We start from the raw sequence: 15221 nt of genomic DNA, 5'->3' as shown, positions 1-15221 counted from the left end.
AGCTACAACTTTAATCTCTGTTTGTGCCTCTTCCTAGAGGTGCTGGCAATCTCTCCAGACCAAGGATTTAGGACTAGAACTGGAGGAGGACTGCTTAGCTCTGGACTGTGATGATTAAAAAAAGTATGCAGAGCCATGACAGGAGATTTGTTCAGAGTGTATTCACCCTACCTTTCTTTTCATAAGCATTAAGCCCACTCACAAATTTAAGAAATACTTGTATCAAAGGCAATAGACATATGGAGAAGGTTAAGTGGGCTAGGCAAACTGGAGCCATTGTTGGCTCCAAAACATGTTTAGAAGAGCCAAAAGCAGAAGGGAGGAAAGAAAAACCCAACAAATTGGCTTTCACAAAGGGAAGAATTTAAGTTCTCCTGTCAACTTTCCTTGTTTATGGGTATTTCTTGTATTTCCTGTTACTGTGTCAAGCTCAGAGTACTTTTATGTTTAATACTTCTGGGTTTATGTTCTCAGTTATCCAGCAAAAGAGATTGGTTTTCAGTACTGGTGAAGCTGGGTCCAACAACTTCATGCCAGTTGTGTTTGTGTGATTTCCATTCTTATTTTGGTGCGCCTGTTGTGGCTATGGACCCACCCCAGTTGTCATAATGACTTAAAATGTTTAATGAGCAATGCTTGTCTGGCTTCTTTTCTTTAACATCTAAAGAAAATTACAAAAAATATACAAATTCCCATTTGAGAGATATTTGTGGGTTCTATCACCTGGTACTTAAAAGTTTGGACATCACTGAGAAATCAATCCATTCTCTGCTACTGTGATTTAAATACCATACACAAGTAGGGAAATACTGCTTCCTAAAATGGCTTAGTCTTTAGATTATCTCAATCAGTGCAGAGAATTGCTTCTGTTTCAACTGTCTGAGAGACCATGGATCTGATTTGGAGGAAGTATTATGAACCACTAATTCTAGTTGGATTTGCCCGGGGCAATGGGTGTTTGATTCGTTATTGTTATCACTGGGGTTTGTTTCTTAATGATTTCATGTTGGGATGGTGTCCAGATACCTCAGTGGGTATAATTTCAGCATCATTTGTGTATGAACTATTGCATTTCTATCCTAATTTTGGGCAGCTCTTCCTAGCAGTAACTGAAAGCAATCACCTAAAATTGTCTTGCCCACAAATCTGTTGCTAGGAGTCACACTGTATTCTTAGTACCAGCAGAGAGAGATGGGACAACAAATGAGAACTGTTTGCTGTGAAGGCTGAAGATTCTGGATCAGAGAGGGAAAACTAGAGGCCAAAACCTGGAGCAAATCTCACTGGGGTATCTGGATACAAACAAACTGACTGAGCACTCAGCAGTGGGAGACACAGCAGGCAGGTCTGCAGGAGGGTCTGCATTTAAAGATGCCTGTGCCCATGTGCTAGTGATTCAAATGGGTTAAGTCTCTTTTAGGTGATGTGGCATGGGTTTACAGCTTCAAAAACAAAACCCCAAACCACAGACATGTGGGACAGCTGTTTCTAGGAGGAGTGCCTATGTGTGTGACTGCTCTGGGTTGATTTGAGCATTTTTCTTCTCTCCCCATGGCAGCCAATCCCAGTGTTCCTCACTGTGCACAACGCAGCAGAAGTCATAACCTGCGGGTTCCAGAAGTTTGTGCAGAAAGAGGTAATTGATCTATTAGTCAAGGTAACTCCTGTGATAGAACTGCCCCAGAACAAGATACCTAATTTCTCTTAATACAGGCATTGGTGCCATGTACTTTTCTAGACTCACTGTAATAGCAATTCATTAATGAGACCTTGAGAGAGCTTTTTGCTGTTGACAAGTATCTATACTGATGTTTCCTATACCCTTATTTGATGAAATACTGCAAATACATATCACCAGCCTGATCTGCATTTTTAAGACTGGCTTGGCCCTGCTTAGTTTTTGCTTTTGAAAATTAATATTCCCTCTCTCATGCCCCACATATAAACCTCACTGTTTGAGCTGAGAGGAATGAGGACTATGCCCTTAGATCTAATCAGTATAATAGATCTTGTGTATTGTATGATTACAGATAGGTCACATCTCCACATAAAATGCAGGAGGAACGGTGCGTTTTTGAATTTGTTTTGAATATTTGAGAATCTGCCCCTATGAAAGTCAGGAGAAAAACTCTTGTACCCTTTTGTAAGAACTGGAGGGGTTTTTTTTCTTACAAACTGCATTGGGGAGCCTTCTTTTTAGGCTTTTATTTGAAATGTTTTTCTAACTGACTACAGAGTTGTTGTGTGAGCTAACACTGGGAAATCATTCATCACAAAGTTGTTTCTACAGTGGCCTCTGGCTTGCTGTGAAAGGCATCTTCCATTCATTATAACTGTTTTCTGTATAGAAGACAGATAAATGAGTGTTTACTTCATCTAACAAACAAAAGAGATCACTAAGGTTATGCCTAAGGGACATAGCAGTGTGTACCATGGCATGTCCCTGTGTCATTGTCCTCTGATTAGTGTCCCTGTCAAAGTGTTTCACATTTTCCTTCTATATCACAAGCTTATGACTCCTCTCTTTAAAAACAAAAGCACTACAGATAAGGATAATGCAAACACAGGCCTAACAGAAAGCTCCTCAGGAATAATTTCACATCAAAGAATTGGGAAAATTTCTATCTAATCTTGAGTTTAGATCAAGATTGGTTTGTATGAGGTAGTACCCAATTAGGAAAACTCAATATTTGAGTACATATGTTACACAATTTTGGTACAATTCAAGTCAAGTTTGAGGAGCAGGTATAAAGTTCGTGTCTGGCTTTAAGTTTACTTGCTGGTAAGCAATCTGAAATTATAATTCAAGGTGAAGTAGGCTGATCTATAATCCTGATTCTTCTTTATCAAATTAAATTTTCTAAGCAGTGCTCAAATTTTGAATGCTGCTCATTGCAGTTTTTATATGTATGGTGCAGTAAGATCAGCTGTCATCACTTTCCAGTTTTTGGAAGAAGAAAACACTATTTTACCATTTTTATCATTAAATTTTAATGTTTTAATCATGCTTTCTTTTTTACAGCAGACTTCTCATCTGAAAGTCTGTAGGTAAGCTTTTAAAACGACTCAGATTCAAATTCAGACTTGTTTTGGCTCCAGCTTCTGTATTTGCTTCAGATAATGGCACACCAAAACAATGAAGAATGTAAGGCACATTCCTGTGGGCAGTGAGCCTAAATTGCAACATAGGAGTAATTCAATATTTTAATTTTTTTTTAGCAAGTGCTTGAATACTTTGATATGTTTTTTCCCCTTACAAAAATGAAATTAATGATAAAACGGCCTATAACAATGCTTTTGGAAAGTCTTGGAAGGTTTGAACTTCCAGTGGGTAATCATAAACAGTAAGAGAAAGAAAATTAGTGTGTTAGAAAGTAGCTAAAAATTTCCTTCCTTAGAAATGAAAGGTAAATGAGATCCATTTCTGCTAGAATCATTCATAGCGAGGTGGGAGTCAGTCTCTTCTGCCATGTCTCAAATGAAGGGACAAGAGGAAGTTGTCTTTAATTGCACCAGAGGAGGTTCAGATTAGATATTAGAAAAAAAAATACACTACAAGCGTGGTTTGGCATTGGAATAAATTGCCTGGGAGATGGTGGAGTCACTATCTCTGGAAGAGTTTTCTGGATGTGGCACTTGGGGTGATTATGGTGGCACTGGGTTGACAGCTGGACAAATGATCTTGAAGATCATCAACCTTGATGATTCTGTGATATTAAGCTGCACAACTACCAGCCCTTGGTGGCCCTGGTAGTTTAGGCTTCAAAAAGGAGATGGAAAGGGACAAACAGAAATCAACCAATCATGTGTTAAAATTTCGATTCTATGCCCCCACATCCCCTTGAAGAATGGATATTTGCTGTCTTCCACATCCTGTAATATTTTAGCTGTACTTTAGAATGGATAATGTTGGGTTATTATTTAGTGTACTTAGGGGTATTATCTTCCTAATTTCTTCCTGTTGTTTCCATTATCTGACTATGTGGCCTTGTCTTCACCACTGGATTATTGTCAAGGATACAATTTAAAAAATAATCTTTATTCTGTCTTTTCCCATGCCCTTAGAGAGTAGGAAAATAAGCTGCAAAACATAAATTAATATGTTACTACTGACAGTCCGCTGAAATTCCACAATGTATTCCCCGTAGCTTAAAGAAATACTGACTCAGCCATAGGTTAAGAATTTATTTAGCTTAAGTTGGTGGGCTAGGAGAGGACTTGTGCTGTCCTTAAGACACTTCCAATGTGTACCAGTCAATTCCACCTTGCTCTGTGCTCTGGAGTAACAATGTCACTTGTGATGGACTCACATCTGCTGGAATTGCTGTAACAGCCAATTAGTCTCAATGAAAGAACTTTTTGGTAGCCATTCAGCCAGAAATTGGCTGATTTTGGCTTTTTGAAAAAGCCTAGGGAAGCCAGATGGCTAGTAAAGAAAAATACTCTGCCAAAAAATCTTGTTTTTATCACTTCTGAGGTGTTTTGTGCTGCTTCTCTTCCCATAAAACTTTACTGTGTGCAAGTTATGAAGAATGCATTATGTAAAAATTTTGGTGGCAGAAATTGTTTTTTAAACATAGAATAAAAAAATTAAACAAGTGAAGTGTCAGTGTAAAATTGACTGGAATTGCCTCTACTTTGCTGGGAGTAGAAATCCAGGTTGAAAGCTTTTGGTCTTGCTTTATATTTTTTCTTTCTCTTCTCCCCAGTGTGTTGTTCCTCCTGGCAGCAGCAGTGTGCCTTCCTTTGTGTGACACACAGGTGAGATCTGCTTTGTAAAGCAGCTTGAGCTAGGCCTTGATGCTTGACATCTTGTTAGCATATGAGGGATGCAGCTTTTACTGGTAAGCTAGAGTAGGATTCCTGCAAGGGAATTGTAAATGTTTCCTGTTGCTGTGTTGTAGTCTTGCTGGGTTTACTGTGATTGCGTCATGGTAAAACCTCTGAACAGTGTGGACATACAGCTCTTTGGTGAAAGTGGTGGCTGGGGAAACCACAGTTTTACTTCTTAATAGTGCTTACAGCAAATCACTTAGTTTTGAATTAGTTGGGTGTACTTTCAGGAATTTCCTGAATTAGTTTTGCATTTGCTGTACACGCTTTCTGTAGCTACCTGAGAAAGAAAGGAGGTGCCTCCAGAGAGTGCTCCATTCAGGAAAGATCTAATCATTGGAGAGTCTCTTTTGGAGACCTAGGAAAGCTGGTTCCTTGCTTTACATACCACAGTTAATATCTGAAGTCAGATGAGTCTGGAAATCGGTGTACACATCCGAAATAGAATTATCCTTGCTGAGACGAGCTGAGAGCCTGCATAATTGGCATATGTCAGGTTTCTGAGTGTGACAGGAAGAATTTCAGTCTTCCTAGTGTTCTTTAGTCATCTTCCCTTTCTTTGTAGCACAGCTCCCACTCGCTGTACTTGCTTTGCAAAGCTAACTGCAAGGGAATTGCAATATGTATGTATACACATTTGTGCTTTTATTTATGTAGATGTTCTTTATTGCAGTTTGATCCAAATGGATATTTATGGGCTCTAATTCACTTGATCTGTGTTGGTAAGTAATTTTCTTCTAGAAGAAGAAATAGGAAGAGTAAATGTGTTGGAGAAACCAGCTTTTTTATGAAGTTACTGATATTTGAGACTCTATACGTAAGAAATACTTGGAAAGAATGGAGATCAGTAAATATAAGAAAGTGCATTCTTATTATAGATATTTTGTTCAAAACAACAATAGAACACACTGCATATTGCAGTCTGTTAACTGTGGGTGAGAAAATGCACATGCAATTTTAATCAGCACTAAACTTTTCTGGTTGTTTTTTGATGGTTGCCTATTGAGAGAGACTTCTTTCTGAGGGGAGAAGAAACATGAAAAAAACAAGCAATAACTTGTACTTGGAGCTTTATTGCACACACAGATTTTATTTGAAAACTGTCAAAAACATACTAAAATATCATGGACTATGGTCCCAGAGGAAGGATGTTGAAATGTTGCAGTTTTTTAGGCAATCATACGCATTAAAAAAAAAAAAAAAAAAAACAACTAACAATAAGTTGCATAACCTATCAGGTTTTCTTTTGTCTTTTTTTTTTTTTTTTTTGAGACCAAACATTGATTTGGATAAATAATAGCTGTTCCCTGAAAAGCTAGAAACAGTCAGACTAGAAAATCTGAAGAAAACAAGAGCAGTAATATTTAATAGGAGATTTTTGGGTTTTGGAGTATTTTGGTGGATAATAAGGGACTTGTATTTGATTCTTATCTGTCCTATATACTGAGTGACTCACTCATATGTTAAGTCCTGTCTGCAGATTAGAGATATACCTTCTTTATTTCTTCTATTCATACTGTAAAATTTTCTGGGCAGAGGTAATATGTTTATATGTATTCCTGTCTAGGAAGGTCTAGAGATCCCCATCTGAAATGTTGTTAACATACAAATAAGAAATCGTTTTGGTGTTTTTTTGAGAAATACCATATGGTAAACATTTGCTCATTTATATGAAAGTAAAAGCCATGGATTTTCCACTTCAAATACTTGTTTGCTGTGATGAGTGATGTTCTTGCTTTCTCAAAGCCAAGGAGTCGCATTTGTAAAGCAATGCTTGGTCATAGAGGTGGAAAATTGCTTAGAGAGTTTTCAGAATGCTTCATTTGTGTGTTTGAAATGTGTAGGAAGTGCCAACAGAATGTTTCTGCTCAAAATATAGCTGCCATCCATTTCTCTTGCTTTTGAGAGTTGATATTGCTATTGGGAGTTATTTGTGTAATTAGATTTCCTATCAGCTGGAATGAAGTTGCTACGAGAGAGGGCAAACAGATGAATTAACTTACTGCATAGTAAATCAACACAGATCATTACAGAAAGGAAGTGTGTTCTACCCTTCAACTTGTGTAATGGAAGCAGAATTGAGGATATCTATTTCATAGTGTTCTATTGGATTGACTTTTTATATTCTGGTTTTCTCTGTGAATCAAAAAAATTACCCCAAAGCCTGGAAGAAAGTGTCTGAAAAAACAGAGCCTGAAGCTGTGTCATTTCTTCCATGAGTGCTCAAATCTTTATCCAGGACAGAAATGGAAGCTAACGAGAGGTAGATGGGTGGGTCAAGAATGTAAAGAACCTGAAGACACTAGAGCTGAGAGAACTTTAAATAGGAAAGATGGCTCAGACCCAACAGCTCTATGTAGATGATCATATATATCATAGAACTTGCCCTCAAAATGGTGTGGGCTCAAGAACCCATTCTGTGGCACCTTTCTGTATGTATTTATGCACAAAACCATGCACAATCACACAATCTCTCCTTTGTTGTTGCTGTGAGCTAGGAGATGTCTCATCTTCAGAAGGACTAGCAGAACCACAAAGCGTGACTGTGCTCAGAGCTGATAACACTTTGAAAACCATTAATTTGAAGCAATAGGTTCATTTTACTCATGGTTTAGGAATCCTTTGTGCTGTGTTGCTAAACAGTAATTCAGAGGGGTTCCATGTCTGCCAGTACGACGGCCAAACAAGCTGTTGTTTGTCAGAACGATCGCATGATATGGCAATTACACGTGTCATTTCAATTACAGGGGCTTACAAAGTATTTCACAAGTTGTGGAAACCTGGATCTTTAAGGTAATGTGTTTTCTTACTCTTTCATAAGGGAAATGACTGTGATGTAGGGAGCTCTGCATGATCAGCAGGAGCTGGGCCACTCCTGGTTAATCATTAATGACTTCTCTTGCAAGACGAGCCTTATTTATTGTTGGTAGTAACAGCGTGTGGTTATTGATAGTTATACTGCTAACTGGAACATTGAATTAGTTTTAAACAGTGTATTATCCAAGGGTAATGACTCAGCCCTGGAAAAAGAACCCCTAATTACTGGCACAGGTGTTAAGAGGAAATATTAGTCTGTGTTCACGTGGAAAGCTACATGGTTTGAATCTGTCGGTATCTGCCTTTGTGACAGTCTCAAAAATGTTCAGCAGCTGGTGGCTTACCACAGGATGGAAATGGCTGAGTACCTTAAACACCTTGGAACCTTGCACTAGTCCCATGTGCATGTTAGAACGGCAACCACACAGTAGTAGTCTTGGAATCAGGTGGCATTGCATGTTCACAGTGTCTGTAATCTGCAGTTTTCTTTACTGATGGAGATGGGTATGTTGACACTCCACGTGATGGATAATATACATGCATGTATAAGCTTATTTATTTCAAAACCATTTTCCATCTCTGGTTAAAGGGTCTAAATTTTAATCAGTCTTACTTTATCTTCACTTTAAATGAAACTCCTACTGACAGTAACAACAGAAATAATGTGTGGATCCTCTGTAAATTAATATGTTGGTTAATTGATAATTAATTGATTGGTGTTGATAAAATTATTACTATGTTATCTTTATAATGCATATAATGATAATATAATGTTAGTATTACGTAATATTAACCGTGTTGTATATTATATAAATTCATATAATGTAATATTGCAGAATTAATGTCTATTACTGTTTAATATACTGATCTGTTACACCAAATGAAGTGCATTGCTGAAAAAAACACCTTTTTTTCTTTGCCTCCTCTCCCAGTGATCTGGACCAACAGTACATCAACTATGTATTCAGGTAAAATGAATAAGTCTTTGATACACCAGAGCTGGTTTTATGTGGTATATGTTTTCATTTTCAACCTTGGCTTGTTGAAGAAACTCATAGCTACCACTACTTAAATGCATTTATTTAGCAGGACGTTCACTGAAAGAACAGTGCTAAGCTGAATGGCTTAGCAGCTGAATTTTTTTGGCTCCAGTTGTAGATGGACATGCCAATATACACCTGAGGAGGTAACGAAGTGTTAATTATGAATTTCTAAATCACCGTGTGCACAAGCGATCTATCACTTCCAGAAATAATATTTACAGAGTAACTCCCTGGCAATACCCCACTTCAGAAAATAAAACTTGTACAAAATTGTACAGAAGTGGAGGTAGTGATTACAAAAGTACTGTGTGCAAAGAACATGAGCAGTAACTGATTGTTCAGAGTGCCATTAGTGGGATTGAGTAATTCTGACTTTCAGTTGTTTTTCTGATTTGGAGATAGAAGAGTGGCTTGTTATTTTGTAGCTAGTGAAAGAGTCTGAGTCACTGACCAGATTCCCCTGCTTTTTTAAATCCAGTCCTTTCTTCAAAGAGCCACAAACCAGGACATTCAGAGTACATGGCTTCTGCTAGGTTTTTGTGAGGCTTTATTTCAAGTAAGGTATCTAGAGACTTGATTCAATTCTCTTCCATCTGAAATCACATCTAATATATATTGGCCTCTTTTCTTGGGTTCATACCTAAAGTCATTTGGGAACACAAAGTATGAATAATGAATTCCTTCTGTGGTCAAAAGGAGTGAAAGAGGGAGCAGAAGTTGGGAATAAGCATAACAAAAGTTAAGTTGTGCTAGTCTATTTGATTAGACTCTTGTCTGGCCACATGAAAAATCTTTGATAAAAGTACATCAGGGACACCAATGTGTGGCAGTTGCTTTCCTTCAATTGCCATTTGTCTTGTGAGCATAGTCAATATGATAACTCTGTATCTCTTTCTGTCTTAGTTCAATCATATCTCCTATTTCCGTAAATAAGTAATACAGGCCTCTGCCTTTGCCTTTATGATTCACCAGGGCCCCATTAATGGACAATATCTGGATATCAGTTTGCTTGAAGTAGGCTCTTGTTTAAGTCAGTTGTTGTTTTCCATCTACTATGAAATGCAAAGCAAATCAATTTTACACAAAAAAGGTAGGTGTGTTTATTGAAACTTTGGAAGAATTAGTCATGGAATTGGCAAATATGCTGCCACATGCAGAAATAACCTATGAAGTCTGGAATGAGATGTAGCTGTGTTGAAGGGAAATCATGAACCAAGCAGTAAAATCAATTGATCTTCATTTGACAGATGCCTGACTGTTTCTCAGTTGTCATTTTAGTTGAAAATTGCATCTAGACCTGAATTTTTAAACTCAGATTTTGGCCCAAGGTCTTTCAGCTTTGATTGAAAAGTCAGGCCTGGGCTGCTGCTCTGTTAGTTCATGGTCTTGGTCCTTTGAAGTCTGTGAACTTGTGTCCAGCAGAGAGCAGGAGTCCCACATTACATGAAAAGTATAATTTATATGGAAGCTTTTGAAAGGGAGAAACTTCTCGCTAAGGAACTGTGAGGTGCAACAATATATGTATTTAAAACTGTTCTTTTTACAGAAAAGAAACTAACAGACAATCCAACAATGGATTTATGCAAATTGGAAGATGGCTATTTTCAGCATCTGTTTAAGAGCAAAAATTTATTATCAAAGCTTCCAAAGTTTTTCTCCAAGAAGAGGCTTAAAGGTCAGCGTAGCTCACAAGATGATGGTGCAAAGCAACTTGCTGGAAAACAGGTGGTTTAAGGGAGATGGCAAACTGGATGCTTATTTGTTTGGTTTGGGTCTAACTATATGTCTATGTGTCTGTCTGTGTATACATTTCTATGTGTCAGAAAAGTTCACAATCCATAGAATTTGGATCTTGCCTAGGGAAAACAAGCAGTACCATGGACAATGGGATAAGTGGCATCTGAATTCTTTTAGAGTTTTATTTTGTCAAAATAGTTAATGATGTTTGAAAGGGTATAAAATTTGGCAGAAATTCTCTTCTTGTCTGCAACCTCCATGACATGTCACCTCCAGTGTCTAATGGGGCTGGAATCCTGCTGTAGGAGGAACTGGCAGGGTGTGCCTCTGTGTGAGACCCCTGCACATGTAGTTATCTCGGAGACCACCGCCACTTCCCAAATCTGGATGAAGCTGTTCAGCGTGTTTGAGAGCTGTGTACACACAGCTTTACGGCACAAACTTAATTTCTGTAGAAAACAATCAAAACTGCTTTTAAATATCACTGACTAAAGGAATGTTCTCTGAATGAGCACTAGCTCCTCACAGGCAGCTCTGGGTCAGAATTACTGTAGACATGGATTATCTCTGTCAGAGGGTGCCCAGCAGTAAATTTTGTGACCTAGAAGGTGTTAAGGTATATGCTGTTTCCTCTTCTCAGGCCTTCTCAAGGACTGTTCTGGCCATGACAGGATCAGAGTTCCACCTCCAGGACAGGACAGTTTAATGTGTACTGGAGGTCTTGTCTATACAAGCATGATTGTATGATTCTATGATTTATGAAGGAACTTGCTAGTGTGGTATCAGTGCAACTTTCTCCTCTTAAAATTATTGTCAATAGGTCTTTAAAGCTCTTTATTTCTAATCTAGATCAGACATACCAGACATGCAGCTGTGTGGACACAGCCAGATAGTGTTTAGAATCATCCAGTCTTTTAGGTTGGATAAGACTCTTAAGGTCATTGAGTGCATTAACCAAGCACTACCAAGCCTACCACTGAACCTTGTCCCTAAGCCCCACATGTCTCTTAAATACCTCTAAGGATGGTGGCTCAGACACTGCCCTGGGCAACCTATTCCAATGCTTGATTCCAAGGCCTTTTAGTGAAGAAATTTTTATTAATACATAGGGGAAAAAATAGAATTATTGTAATAGGGGCTGTTCAAAGTGTTTCTCAGTTCAGTATGAAAGCACAGTTGTACTCTACTGAGTGTAGAGACTGCCTGTATGAAGCAGATTAAAAGATCTGCCACAAATTACTGGGTGTTAGAATATACCAATATGTTAGAGGAAAAAAAAAAATATATATATATATATATAAAGAAAAGAGAAGGCTCTGTTGGATGCTTCCAGAAGTGCAACTGAAATGAGCAGTTTCCTAACATATGCTGTCCTTACACATCATGCACTATTTCTTGTTCTGAAATCTGGAACAGTTTGGAAGAAAAGAACACCCTAAGTAAATGTATATGAATGGGAACTTTCCAGAATCAAACAGATCTGAAGAAATATTTGCTGATGTTGAAAGTCTGGTGTTCTTCTCACTTCATCACTTCCAATATGATTATTCAATGGCTTTTAAAAAGGGAGCCAGGCCAGGAACAAGTGTAGGAGGGAAAGCAGAGCTGTGCTATGCAGAGAAGGGAGGGGTAATGTTGTTTCTCAGTGCCAGTTCATCTCTCTCCCTTGTGTTTAAGCATCTGGGGCAGTGAGGCTGAGAAGAGAGTCAATGTACTTCCAAGATCCTGCCTCTAATCCTCCAATCCTCTTGATCCCACCCCCTTTTTTAAACTGAAGTATTGTATTTCTCTGTACTCTGATTTCTGCATTAGTGTCCTACTACCTAGTGGTTTTTTTCTTGTAATCTTACATTTTCTTTTATTCCTTCCTGTTCCCTCACTTTATATAAAAGGGGAGCCAGATTTTTCCCCGTTAGCTGGTGAGGGGTAGCATGAGAGGAGGAGTAGTAATGCCTGCCTGGCATGTTGAGGGAGACATAAATGTCTTAGAAGCAGGTTGTATCTCCTCTTGGGCTTTCTCCTGTGCTGAGGCAGGTAGAGATATTTCACTTCTTGCTAAGAACCTGCAAGAAAGTTTCAGTCCATCCCAATACCCGTTCCTGTCTGAAATTTATTCACAAAGTCATGCCTAGATGGCCTAGCAGCCATTGGTGAGGAGAAAACAAATACAGGAGAATTTCAAATGAATTTGAATATAGGGCACTGACAAAGTCATGAGGTAAAGGCTCTGCTCTATGCAGCAAAACTACATCTGGCTTCTGGAAGAGCTGCTAATCTGTCACTTTTGTGAATTAAAAATGCTGCAGTAGATTTTCTGCAATAGGGGAGAGCAGCTTTGCAGGCATAAATTGCTTTTCTTGCTGACAAAACCTCTTTTTATCCAGAAAGGAAAGCACGAGTGACCCAGCCATCAATATTGAGTACATGGGAAAAAGAGGAGCAGAGGAATCCGGCACGCAGGATTTGTTTTTGCTGCAGCCTCATATCTATCCAGGCTGTCCTGCTAGAAACCTCTGAATCCCTAATCTGGTTTTACAGCATCATCATGTCTTTTTTACAGATGCTTCATTCAGAGCAGAGCTCCAGAGCAGCTGTAATGCCATCTAATCCATTTGCCTTAACCTGCCCTGCACTTCACAATTAAGGTTTTTTCTTCTCCTGTTGTTTTGTTTGGACCAAAACCTGGGATGTCTGTTAGGGTTATCAATTCCTCTTGGTTGCAGAAGGAAATTTCTCTCTGACTATTTCCCAGTCTCAGTGGGTTTTTGTTTACAATGTAATAATTCAAAAAACAAGTGGAGAAATATGGTTTAGACCTACTTCTCATCACTGTTGATACAGCTTCACTTTCTCTGTCAGTCTCCTATTTCTCTGTTATTCAGTCAAAAGCAGTAGACCTTTGCTTCCTTTTCTCTCTTTACCAGGAAATGGAGGAACTGAGCCTGTTTATTGTGAATTACTCTTGGCATCCCTTTACAGGGAGAGCATCCATGTGTGGGGAGGAGGGGTAGGGCAAATTACCTATTGTAAGTGATCTGCTCTGCCTTGTTTAATACCTTTGTGGCAATAACATCTTTTAAAAACATATATAAATATTGAGAATGTGAATGTACTATGCCATCTGATGCCTTTCAAAGACTTACAAAGTGTGAAGCATAAAATACCTGCCTGTCTGTCCCTCATAAACCTTTTCTTCCTTCAGCCTATTGTGTTCCACAGCTGATTTCAGTGACAAGCTTCCCCCCAGGGCTTCCTTGGCCATGGGATTTCCATGCTCTTTGCAGTTCCTTTTGCTGCAGGTGATTCTGTTGACTGGTGCTGGGGTCCACTAAAGGTTGCCAAGGGCAGGTCACCAAGCGTGGAAACATGGTCATGTTGGGACTAGCTGTGAGTGACCGGGTTTGGAAATGCTAGCTGTGTTGACACTGGAAAAGGGAGTTGGCCTGGAATGCTTGAGCATTCATAACATTAATGAATGTCTTTTTACCTCTGTAAGCGTAGTGCTTGCTGCTTACCAAAAAGCAAACTCTTGAGATACTCTTTTCTTCTTCTCCTGCTTGTCCTTAGTGTTTGTCATGGATGTATGTTGTTGGTAACTGGAAGAAGCTGTAGCTCTACAGATGTGCATGCTTATCCCATCTCACAGCACCTCGGAATGTTTTTGTAGCCCTCTGACCTTAGAAGCTATTTGGAATGAAAAATGTGAAAAAAAAAAAAAAAAAAAAAGATAAATTTACAAGAAGAATCAGTAACAGTAAAAAAGGCTCTGTACAACCTATACTGCAAATTCAAAAGGGTGAGGTCTTTGTAAGACCTCAGAAAACTTAAGTGATAATACTTCGGACAAAGAACTGATCACTGCTGGTTTTCTTGTTCACTTGTATCTGGAAAGTGTGAATAATTTGGGCTGGTATTTGGTTTTATTTTCATGTGTTTTTAAGCTTGTCTACATGCAATATTCAGCATAATATGGAAGAACAACCATACATTGCAATTTTGGTGGTTTAAAAATGGGACAGCAGGAAAAACTTCTTTGCTGGGAGGGTAGAGTGGCCCTGGCAAAGTTACCCAGAGAGGTGTGGAATCTCAGTGCTAGTAGGTTTTTGAGAAATGCCTTTTTAAGACAGAACCAGAAGGCTTCATCAAATATTCGTGATAGTCCTGCTTCAGGTCAGAAATTTTATTAGGTGACCCCAGACATTCCTTTCCAATCAACTTGTGCTTTCTTTTAAGTGGTATTTGTGTCTCAGTTATTCTACTTAACTGGAATAAGTTTCACCATGAAAAAACAAACACAAAACTGTCAATTTATAATCTTCAGCCCCTGTCATATATTCTGTAGCATCCAATTAATTTTTCTTTTTTTTAGTGTAGTGCTGTTGGCCTCTGCATCCCATCCAGCAGGTACAGTGAACTGAGTTCTTCCTTTCTTAGGTTTCCATGTTGCTTTTGCTTTCTGTGCATGTTTTTAGCGACCAAACCCTTAGGATTTTAGCCCTGCATATGACCAATAATCATGTAGGAAGAGGAGAGAAGGGTATATAACTTGGTGTAAGTTGCATGATATTTCCCAATACCATTCTTAGCTGTCCTTTGCAAACAAGCAGTATGGGACTGACAACAAAGAACAGTTTTTGAGGTGGTGCATGGTAAAGAACAAGGATTCCCTAAGCCAACATGTCCTCTTCAGTGCAATGTCCCAGCAGTCCAGATACAACTGAGTTTCCTTCTCTGCATTGTCACCATTGCTATGCAGAGGTTTTTTTTTTGTTGTTGTTGTTGTTGTTTTGT

The 15221-nt window shown here is 38.6% G+C and overlaps 1 protein-coding gene across 6 annotated transcripts in view; it reads left to right on the top strand.

Annotated features, from left to right (window-relative positions):
* TMEM241 (transmembrane protein 241) overlaps window positions 1-15221 on the top strand; it is a 54684-nt gene that overhangs the window by 11401 nt on the left and 28062 nt on the right. For 4 of the 6 annotated variants that reach the window (XM_053952902.1, XM_053952918.1, XM_053952886.1 and 1 more), the window contains exons 5-11: window positions 1559-1636; window positions 3023-3048; window positions 4710-4761; window positions 5507-5555; window positions 7581-7626; window positions 8583-8618; window positions 14800-14834. In XM_053952902.1, coding sequence (XP_053808877.1) covers window positions 1559-1636; window positions 3023-3048; window positions 4710-4761; window positions 5507-5555; window positions 7581-7626; window positions 8583-8618; window positions 14800-14834 — 322 coding nt within the window. The remainder of the gene's footprint in view (window positions 1-1558; window positions 1637-3022; window positions 3049-4709; window positions 4762-5506; window positions 5556-7580; window positions 7627-8582; window positions 8619-14799; window positions 14835-15221) is intronic. The other 2 variants (XM_053952911.1, XM_053952893.1) reach the window with 1 other exon arrangement.

This window comes from Vidua chalybeata, chromosome 1 (assembly GCF_026979565.1).
Source record: "Vidua chalybeata isolate OUT-0048 chromosome 1, bVidCha1 merged haplotype, whole genome shotgun sequence".
Lineage (NCBI taxonomy): Eukaryota > Metazoa > Chordata > Aves > Passeriformes > Viduidae > Vidua > Vidua chalybeata.
The sequence above is the reverse complement of the archived record's forward strand: the minus strand, read 5'-3'. Positions and strand labels throughout refer to the sequence as shown.